The sequence below is a fragment of the Limulus polyphemus genome, unplaced genomic scaffold (assembly GCF_000517525.1).
Source record: "Limulus polyphemus unplaced genomic scaffold, Limulus_polyphemus-2.1.2 Scaffold8115, whole genome shotgun sequence".
NCBI lineage: Eukaryota > Metazoa > Arthropoda > Merostomata > Xiphosura > Limulidae > Limulus > Limulus polyphemus.
In genome coordinates this window covers 11642-23080 of record NW_013673725.1, presented here as the reverse complement: position 1 = coordinate 23080, position 11439 = coordinate 11642, and the positions used below count along the sequence as shown (strand labels likewise).

General features: G+C 31.0%; 1 protein-coding gene across 2 annotated transcripts in view; it reads right to left on the bottom strand.

Annotated features, from left to right (window-relative positions):
- Positions 1-11439, bottom strand: part of LOC106475122 (C-Jun-amino-terminal kinase-interacting protein 4-like) — a 30957-nt gene that overhangs the window by 8963 nt on the left and 10555 nt on the right. For both annotated transcript variants that reach the window (XM_013935820.2, XM_013935821.2), the window contains 5 exons: positions 10443-10623; positions 7544-7624; positions 5161-5228; positions 1048-1196; positions 325-496 (listed from right to left, as the gene is read on the bottom strand). In XM_013935820.2, coding sequence (XP_013791274.1) covers positions 325-496; positions 1048-1196; positions 5161-5228; positions 7544-7624; positions 10443-10489 — 517 coding nt within the window. In that variant the 5' untranslated portion in view covers positions 10490-10623. The remainder of the gene's footprint in view (positions 1-324; positions 497-1047; positions 1197-5160; positions 5229-7543; positions 7625-10442; positions 10624-11439) is intronic.

Genomic DNA, 11439 nt, shown 5'->3' with positions numbered 1-11439 from the left:
TTTTATCTGAATCTCCATCTATTCATTGACAAGGTAGACTAGATCTGTAATATAGAAACTAAATAATATGTTTTATCTGAAACTTCATCTATCATATTATTTGGTTTCTATATTACAGATCTAGTCTACCTTGTCAATGTTTTATCTGAATCTTCATCTATAATATTATTTGGTTTCTATATTACAGATCTAGTCTACCTTGTCAATATTATATCTGAATTTTCATCTATCATATCATATTATTGAGTTCTCTTGTTATCAGAATGTGTGAAAGATAATAAAAACAACTTGTAATTTTTTATATCCAAGCTAAGATACACTTACCGAGCATTTTGCTGACATAGGGTTCAACATCGACATCTTGTAGATGAGTATATGTTTGAGCATGGTACAACCTAAGAGTGCTGTCCAACCGTATGGCAATCCACACTCCATCCCCTACTCGTACCATCTGTCGAACTTGGCTTTCTTTTCTAGGATGTGCATCAAATGTCTTCTGTAAAGCAACAAACACCTTTTGTGAAAAGAAAAACCAAAATATTCACTACTATATTCAGGAAAAACATTAATGAAAATAAAAACATCATTTACAGAAATAATAAAAATTTAATATTCAAATCTACTTGATTCATTAACCTGATTAGTTAATATATTCTTATTATTTGAACAAAACTAATTTTCAAAGAGATTTAAATTTTTGACATTGAGAGAAGAGCACAGTTGTTCTTAATTTTACAATATAAAAAGTTTTTATATATCAAAATCACTGATGGATTGACACAGGTTACATTCAGCTAAATCTTATGTAATTGTTGTTTTCTCAGTGCATTGCTGTGCAATGAAGTATAATTTTGCCACTAAATGTTTCATAATTCTATTTGTTCCGTGGAATGCTACTGAAGCAGTTGATATGCACAGTCAGGTTTGTTTAAAGTTTTGCTGTGGAATCAGTTGGTACTAACAGTCAGGGCTTAAAGTTTTACTGTGGAATCAGTTGGTACTCACAGTCAGGTTTAAAGTTTTACTGTGGAATCAGTTGGTACTCACAGTCAGGTTTAAAGTCTTTGCATCTAGAACTTGAACTCGATTCCTGTGACCACACCACAAATGCTCATCTACAACAGACAAACATCTAATTGACTGATGAGGATGACCCAAGTCTACTATGTGGTAGTTATTCAGGTCCCACTGTCCATCTGGGGAAAAGAATTATAAAATATGGTTCATTAAACAACATTCAGGAAAACATTACTTATATATATCAATATTGTAATGATATCTTTTATTTTTAATAACATACAGTCTGTACAAAAAAAGATTATTGGTAAGTCCACCTGTATAGCATCCATAAAAGTAGAAAAAAATGTAATAATTAGCCAAACCAGTCCAACAACATATGAAAAATAGAATAATTTATTTGTCCTAAGTATATTTTCTTATAATTTTGGGTCGTATACAAATAATGCATGAACATTACAACAGATTCAACCAAGAAAACCTTGAGATTGTGACCAAAGTCAGGCCATAATATATGACTGGAAAACATGAGAATAAATCTTCAAACAGAAAGATAATCTATTTCATTATTGAGTTCAATCAATTTAATCACTGTGTGTGCTAGTAAAGAAAGTACGGTGTTACACTAAATGTTTTTAAGTTTTGGAACTAAAGTAGTTACTTCCAGTTGAAGCAGTGTTTTTTGTAAAGAAAAAAAACACTATCATATATTACAAGATCAGCTTTGAGAAATTACTTAATAGGGGATATCACTATTTGTTTGTAAACTTTGGAACTAAAGTGGTTACTTCCTGGTGGAACAGCATACTTTTGTAGAGAAAAAAAAACACTATTATTTACATTACGAGGACAGCTTTGAGAAAATTATAGATTCATTCAACCTAAAACCTAGATCAATAAGTATTTCAATGAAAATAATGTTTTACTTATTGTTGTAAAATATATTCTTCAGATCAATAAGTATTTCAATGAAAATAATGTTTTATTTATCGTTGTAAAATATATTCTTCAGATCAATAAGTATTTCAATGAAAATAATGTTTTAGTTATCGTTGTAAAATATATTCTTCAGATAATAATGGGGTTTTTACTTAATTCCATGCTGTACTTTTTGGTTTAGTAAGGACTTTTGTTCAAACTGATTATTTTGTCACTTTTATCTCTCTCTCCCTGTTTGTCTCATTTTTTTCACTGAATGATATACATACCCAGAAACAAATGACATCTTTTAATAGTTAAAATTCATACTTTTATAACTGCAATTACTTTTCTTGTACATAATGTTTTAACAGTCAATATTAACAAGGAAATATATATATATATATATATACAAAAAGTGTTTCTTTAAGGTCTGTCTCTCTACCAATGTGGTGCTTGTATCTAATTTTCAAACAATTCTGTACAATATTATACTTGGGTCTACCACTATCATAAAGTCATAATGTATGTTTATGTGCAGTACCAAAGAGCATCGAGGATGACCATCTGAAAAAACACTCAAGGGTGTCTATCAAAGAATTACTGTTTGAGGTTAATTACAAAAAAGTATTTTTAAAACAGCATATCAGGGAAAGCAAAGTTAAGTATCACTTTCCAATAGATTGTGACAAAAGCAGTATTTCATAGCCCTAAAGTCTTTATGAAACATAATGTCTACTGGACATGGGACTCCATCGATCAGATTTTTCTGTTCATTTATAACAAAGAAGGAATCTATTTAATATTGATATACCACTGTTTAGTAAAACAGAATCTATTTAATATTGATATACTAGTGTTTAGTAAAACAGAATCTATTTAATATTGATATACTAGTGTTTAGTAAAACAGAATCTATTTAATATTGATATACTAGTGTTTAGTAAAACAGAATCTATTTAATATTGATATACCACTGTTTAGTAAAACAGAATCTATTCAATATTGATATACAACTGTTTAGTAAAACAATCTATTTAATATTGATATACTAGTGTTTAGTAAAACAGAATCTCTTTAATATTGATATACTACTGTTTAGTAAAACAGAATCTATTTAATAATGATATACTACTTTTTAGTAAAACAGAATCTATTTAATATTGATATACTACTATTTAGTAAAACAGAAATAACATTTTTAATTGTTCTTATACATGACATAAACACGACCATAGTACAGATTCTCTGTTAATTTACAACAAAAAATGAGTCTATTTTAGATCAATATACTAGAACATAATAAAACAGAAATAACACTATTATCTTTTTGTATGACACAAACATGACCACAGTATAAATTTTTATGTCAATTTATAAGAAAGAAAGAATCTAATTTCAACACCTTTATCCCCAACCTCTTGAAACAAAATCTAGTCATGTCACTTTTAAACAGAATCTTTAACCTCTGCTCTAATAAATCTAGATGTGTCACTTTTAAACAGAATCTTTAACCTCTGCTCTAATAAATCTAGACGTGTCACTTTTAAATAGAATCTTTAACCCCTGCTCTAATAAATCTAGCCGTGTCACTTTTAAACAGAATCTTTAATCTCTGCTCTAATAAATCTAGCCATGTCACTTTTAAATAGAATCTTTAACACCTGCTCTAATAAATCTAGCCGTGTCACTTTTAAACAGAATCTTTAACCTCTGCTCTAATAAATCTAGCCGTGTCACTTTTAAACAGAATCTTTAACCCCTACTCTAATAAATCTAGCCGTGTCACTTTTAAACAGAATCTTTAACCTCTGCTCTAATAAATCTAGTTGTGTCACTTTTAAACAGAATCTTTAATCTCTGCTCTAATAAATCTAGTCATGTCACTTTTAAACAGAATCTTTAACCTCTGCTCTAATTTCTCTATTTTACATGGATAAATTACACTTCTGCACAAACTCCTGTTAAACAATGCCTATCCAACTGACTTTCTAACCTATATATAACTTGTAAACAACAAATTACATTCACCCACTGTTTTTTTAACATCTTCAAATTTTCCCTCATTATCTACCTTCCTTTCATTAGCTCACAGACTTTACAAACTAAAAAAACAACTCTCCTCCTTGATTAAAAAGAAAACTTCTACACCCATGCTCAACTCAAGACTAATATATAGACTTAGACGCCATATTAAATACTTCCTTCAATATAAATACATTGGCAAAACAACACACAACTTTAGGGGTATCCAATAGAACTGGCTGTCCATTACATAAACTCAGCCACTCAGCTATTTGTTCACATGATTGAACTACAGGTCGCAACATTTCCAAAAATGATTTCTACTTCACTATTATAAGATCTTCAGACCTTGTTTATTCTAGATCTTAGAGGTTACATAAATGAAATCTGAATATTTTCAGCTGAGGAAAAGTATTTTTGATCTTGACATGAAAATTACTTTGCACTCAGAGCAGTCAACACTCTGACTCCATATATTCATGGACAAATCTTTAGTGAAAATAGTTAATTAAAATACCCGATCTTCTGTTTACAAAAGACTTGTAATGTTTACTGAATGTCTGCCAAATTTCATGAAGATATCCAAAATATGTTAAAAGTTATAATATGGAAACTCTAATGACTACTTTGTGGTTATAAAGTTGATCAAATCAACAAACCCCATATGGAAACAGTTACACCAACTGCGCTTCTAAAATTTTTTGTGATAAACAGAAACTTAAGAATTCAATAATCAAACCCAATAACTTATACTAACCTGATTTTGATTCAAAATCATCGTGAAAGTGTTTGGTATCTGTGTGTTTGTATCATAGGCCGTAGAGACAGGGGAAATGTTATTATGAATCACATCATAACACAAATTAAATGGTTAAATTACAAAACACATTATTTCAGTTCTGGAAGAAACAAATAAATAAACAGAAATACAATAACATGTTTTTAAGTGTGACCATCCCATACAATCTTTCCACAGAAATAATCTAAATGCTGCTTTTGTAAAACTGCAAACTTTAATTGTACATTGTCCATGCATCATGTCACAACTGGAGAGAAGAAAAAAGTTATAATACTTAAATGTTCTTCACAAATGTAAAAGTTGAATAAAATGGACATCTAGCTAAAAGGAACATGTGCAATATAAAGTGATTAAATGAGAAATAACCATTTTATTTTACTATACCAAAATAATAACAATACCTTCACATCTATGGAATACTGCCACAGTTCCATCAGCAAGTGCTGCAAATACTCTCCCTCTAGTGTGGCTGGAAAAAAAAAAGTTGCGTTTCACTTTCATTATGTCTTTAATCAAAATATTATATGTTAACTGATGAATTTTATGATACAAAAACATTTTGGAGTTTAGATGACGGATCATTTATTTACCTCATAAATTAAACACAAAAAACAATATACAGCCAAGAATGAAACCATATTACAGAGACCCTCCTAATATACTTTACACACAACACAGGGGAAAAGCCAGGGTGATTAAAAACTACCCATCCTTCAAGCACTGTAAGAATCATTACATATATTCAGTATAGCCTAAAACTGGTGCAGGATGTTTCCAACCATTTAAGTCACTTTTCATTCAAATTAGAACTGCTTTAATTATTCTTCTTTCAAGAAAATGAGATATTGAATTAAATGTGTGTAAGTGTGTAGAACCATGTGACATTTGTTTCACTGTGAAAACAGACTTTCCATTCTCTTTACAAGAATATAAAAAAAACGCTTTGAGATGTTCCTTCTGTAAAAGTTGGTCAAATTACAGTATGGAAAATAATAAAAAGATCTTTAGAAGCCTGATAACAATGGTGATCCACCTTTGTGACTGGACTTTCAGTAGATCAATGAATAATGTACTTAGGTAGAACACTTTCACATTAGTGAATAGGTGAACTCAAGAAATAGTTTCATCTACAGCAGCTCATAAGACATCTCTCATGATCCCTATGTTATTGTATGATGTGGCTTCACAAACACATTTATCACCAATCCTTACTTATCTAGTTTTTGTGAAAAATTGCTGGGTTAAATTGTTTCTGTAAATGGAGTATATTATTAGAAAATAAAGGAAAAAAACCAACTTGTTATCCAATTCTTGCAGGAGTTGTGACCCCTCACATTCTAACACACATTAACTGAAGACAGTTATAAGCTGTTCATTCAGACGGAAAAAGCTGGCAAGATCACCAGCACATTTCTCCAAGAAATCAGGTTGTTAGAATCAAATGATGTTTGCAGTAGTTGCATTTAGGGTTAGATTTGATCTTGTAATGTTGGTGGTGACATATGTAGTTAAGGTTTTGTCTTTTTTTGTATCTATGTGTGGCAGTATAGAAGTTTCTCTCTTACTGTTAACTTGTGGTCGTTTCTGATAATGACAGGGTAGAATACTGCAAAGACATACAGAGTTGTCCAACAAGCCTGGTGCTGGTTTGAATACAATTTTGTACACTTTTTAATGATACAGTGCTGTAGATATATTTGACATAGAGACTAGTATCTCTTCTACTTGATCATTTTAAACTGCTGGCTCTAATTATTTCAATAACTGAGACTGAGTAATTGTTCAAACCACATGCTGTGATATCATAAAATAAAATAAATGAATTGGAAAACCAGACATTGATCATGGTAATTAATATAATGATAGTTTCTCAGCAAATATAAACTTATATTTTCAGAAGAGCAGAAAATTTCTAATAAAAATCAATAAATGCATTGTTTACAAGTAATCAGAGTAGTACATAAATCAGTCAGAAAATATGTAAAATTTCATTATAAAATAAATAAACGTTACGTTATACTAGAATATCAATTCTCAAATATTTTTTAAATAAAGAAATTGTTGAAATAGATTTATAATTATATATATATATATATTTTTTGTTATGTTTTTCAAATTGATATGCAGTTTTAGATTTAATTGTCCACACCAGCAGCAATGTGGTCAAGGTAGCTTGGTCTGGCTAAAGAATTTCATATATCAGGTTTGCACGTGACACTTGAATGGTGCAATCCAGCTTATAATCATTAAACAATGACTTTACCTAAACAATACTGAGTAAACTCTGCTTTATAATTATAAGATAAAGAGTTTGCTACACAACACTGAACACCGAGTCATTAAGCTTTATAATTATTAAACAAATTTACCTACACAATACTGATCACTAAGTCATTGAGCCTTATGGAGAGTAAACACTGCCTTATAATAATTAAACATAGTTTACCTACGAAATACTGATTACTGAGCCTTATGGAGAACAAACACTGCTTTATAATAATTAAACATAGTTTACCTACACAATACTGAGCCTTATGGAGAACAAACACTGCCTTATAATAATTAAACATAGTTTACCTACGCAATACTGAGCCTTATGGAGAACAAACACTGCCTTATAATAATTAAACATAGTTTACCTATGCAATACTGAGCCTTATGGAGAAAAAACACTGCCTTATAATAATTAAACATAGTTTACCTACACAATACTGATTACTGAGTTATTGAGCCTTATGGAGAGTAAAAACTGCCTTATAATTATTATACAATGAGTGTACCTACACAATACTGAGCACTGAGTCATTTAGTCTTATGGAGAGTATACAACGCCTCCAATGAGCTACTGCAGAGTGTATGTAGATCCTATAAAAAAGAAACAAAACATCTTTATAATTAAAAGTGAACAATAACAGCAAGGAACATAAAAATTTAGAAGAAAAAATAAATTGTATAAAACATTCACAAATAAAAACATTGTAATAACCTACCTGCCTTCACTAATGTAGAATCCTTACTGAATGAAAAGTTGGACCACAGCTAAAACCATTCTGTAGAAGTTATTACTCTTACTGAATGAAAAGTTGGACCACAGCTAAAACCATTCTGTAGAAGTTATTACTCTTACTGAATGAAAAGTTGGACCACAGCTAAAACCATTCTGTAGAAGTTATTACGCTTACTGAATGAAAAGTTGGACCACAGCTAAAACAATGATGTAGAATCTATTATCCTTACTGAATGATAAACTGTACCACAGCTAGATTCTACACCATTGTTTTAACTTTTCATTCAGTAAATATAATACCTGTGGTCTAACTATTCATTTAGTAAGGATAATGTCTGTCGGCCAACAATTCTTTCAATAAGGATAATAGATTCCGCACCATTGTTTTAGCTGTGGTCCAGATTCTACACCATTGTTTTATTATCCTTACTTAATGAATAGTTAGACCACAGATAAAACAATGGTGTAGAATCTATTATCCTTATTAAATGAATAGTTAGACCACAGATAAAACAATGGTGTAGAATCTATTATCCTCAATGAATGACAAAATAGATAACAGCTAAAAACAAGATATATTTACATTCAAACCTTTCTGGAATAGTTATCACACATAACCCTCTTGGTACAGTTGGAACAGGGAACCAAACAAAATTAAACTTAACCTATTAAATTGTATCTAGTTTAAAAAATGTCTCAGAATTTCATTAAATACCTTACATATTCTAGATTGCAAAATCTACTATTATTCTGTTGTGAGACACTGTTTAGCATAAACAACAACATAGTGTCTTAGAATTTCATTAAATACCTTACATATTCTAGATTCTATAGTTCTGTTTAGAATAAACAATAACATAGTGTCTTGGAATTTAAACACTATTGATCCATCTTATATTTCAACATAATTGATGTTCATTACCCTATTTATTTAACCAATTAAAGCAGTCACCACATCCAGCTATAAGTCACAAACATTTATGGTAAAGATCAATTTATATCTAAAAATACAGATCCTTTTCACCACATAAGTTATTTTATTTGTGTATGTTGTTTCAGTATAACAAGATTAACATTTCTTTTCCCGTTATCACCTTAATCACAAATAGTTTGGATTAGCCGATATTTTTGTAAGTCGACAATTTTTACAACTGGGTGGCTGGTCCAGTCAGCAACCATATATGATAAGCACGTTTGACCATGGCGATTCAAACTTATGACCTTTAGATTGCAACACAAGAGTTCTAACTACCAGGCTATGCAAGGGCCAAAATTAACAATAATATTCATTACAAAATTATATATTTCATTCAACATATTGAACTCCATGTAACTCATATGTAAAACACACTACACTGTACTTCTAAAACTGCATTATATATTTCACACTCATGTAGATGAATTACAACATCCTATCTCATCTAAGATCTATCTGCCACACCAGTTGTGACAAAGTCAATGATGAAGATGGATTACAACATCTTCTATTTCATCTAAGATCTATCTGCCACACCAGTTGTGACAGGATCAATGATGTAGATGAATTACAACATCTTCTATCTCATCTAAGATCTATCTGCCACACCAGTTGTGACAGGGTCAATGATGTAGATGAATTACAACAACATCTATCTCATCTAAGATCTATCTGCCACACCAGTTGTGACAGGGTCAATGATGTAGATGGATTACAACATCTATCTCATCTAAGATCTATCTGCCACACCAGTTGTGACAGGATCAATGATGTAGATGAATTACAACATCTTCCATCTCATCTAAGATCTATCTGCCACACCAGTTGTGACAGGGTCAATGATACAGGATTTATCTGCATCCTTCATAGTGAAGTAAAACAAAAGAAATTTACAAAACCTTTATAAAACCTAACCCATACAGTAGGTGAGCTAATGGTGTAGATACACACATGTGCTCAAAAGTTGAAATATACAGCAAGTAAGAAAGAAGTACACGACTAACCTATTTCAGCAGGAATTAAAAAAAAATAAAGGTGAAAAATCTACCTATTTCAGTAGGAATTAACCAAACCATATAATAAGAAAGAGGTAAGACCTATCTACTGCAGTAGGAATTAACCCCACAATATCATAAGAAATAGATGTAAGACCTACCTACTCCAGTAGGAATTAATCAAGCCATATAATAAGAAATAGATGTAACACTTACCTACTTTAATAGGAATTAAAATAAATCATACAAGAAAAGGTGCAAGACCTACCTACTTCAATGGGAATTAACCAAATCATATAATAATAAATGTGTGTAACATCATTCTACTTGAGTACTTAACTTATCTACTTAACCAAACCATATAATAAGAAAGGATTGTAAACTTACCTACTTCAGTAGTAATTAACCAAAACATACAATGAGAAAGAGGTATAAGACCTACCTACTTCAGTAGGAATGAACCAAAACATATAATGAGAAAAGATTGTAAAACTTGCCTACTTCAGTAGGAATCAGCTAAATCATACAAAAAGAAAGAGGTAAGACCTACCTACTTCAGTAGGAATTAACCAAACCATATAATAAGACAGATGTGTAAGACCTACCTACTTCAGTAGGAATTAACCAAACCATATAATTCGTAAAGCACTTCAACTACCTAATACACAGCAATAAGATAAAATGCTTCATGTATGTAGGACTTACCTTCCTCGTTGGGATCCTAACCACACAGTTGGTAAAGCACTGCTCATCTCTTCCAAGTTATCCAAGTCTATTGCCTTATCTGGTGTTTCGACACATTCCTCCTCTTTTATCAATTCAGATTCTGTTATTATTTTCCAGGGTTTCTGGTTATCATTCTTCTCTGTAATAATGCTATTTTTGGCTATATACAGAAAAACAAGTTTCATATACCTCAAATCCTGAAGATTTAAAATAAATACATGAACATTAATGCATAAACTGAAATGATTTCAACTTAAATAAAACTATCTATCTAATTACAAATATAACGTATTATTATATTAAAAAATTCTTTTATGGATGAGATTATTCTTATATACATGTTCCTACTACACTTTTGAAAGATGATGTTACAAGCATGAATCAGCCAGCCATAACAAGACACAACATGCAGTACAAGACTAATGAATACTTTCAATTTCTTAGAAAGCCACTATATTAACCACCCAGCCATAGGTAAATGACACAAGCAACATATGAGGTCATCAAGAAATTAAGGTCGCATTTTGGAACACTTTCATTAACCACCCCACCCCCCAAAAACATGCATCATGTATAATAGTTAAACGAACCACCTAATCGTCACGTTAGTGTAGCCTATCTAATGTGTAAATTTTTAGTATACTCTAATCCCTTATAGTGATGGTACATGACAAGACACACATTCAGCATCTAATGCTGTTTGAATACAAAAAGGGAAACAATGCCTCTGTAGCCACAAGCTCTATAGTCAGCACCTGGAACATTTTAAATAAAGCCCTTCATGAGAAGTGCCCTTCATTTGTCAAGCGGAAAGGTGTTCTTCTTCTCCACGACACGTTTGACGCAACACAAGATTATGGAGTAGGGTTGGGAAGTTCACCCCCACCCACCATATTCTCCAGATATGGCACCATCAGATTACCTTCTTTTTCGTTCGCTGCAACACCATCTTAATGGAAAAACATATGCAAATGTG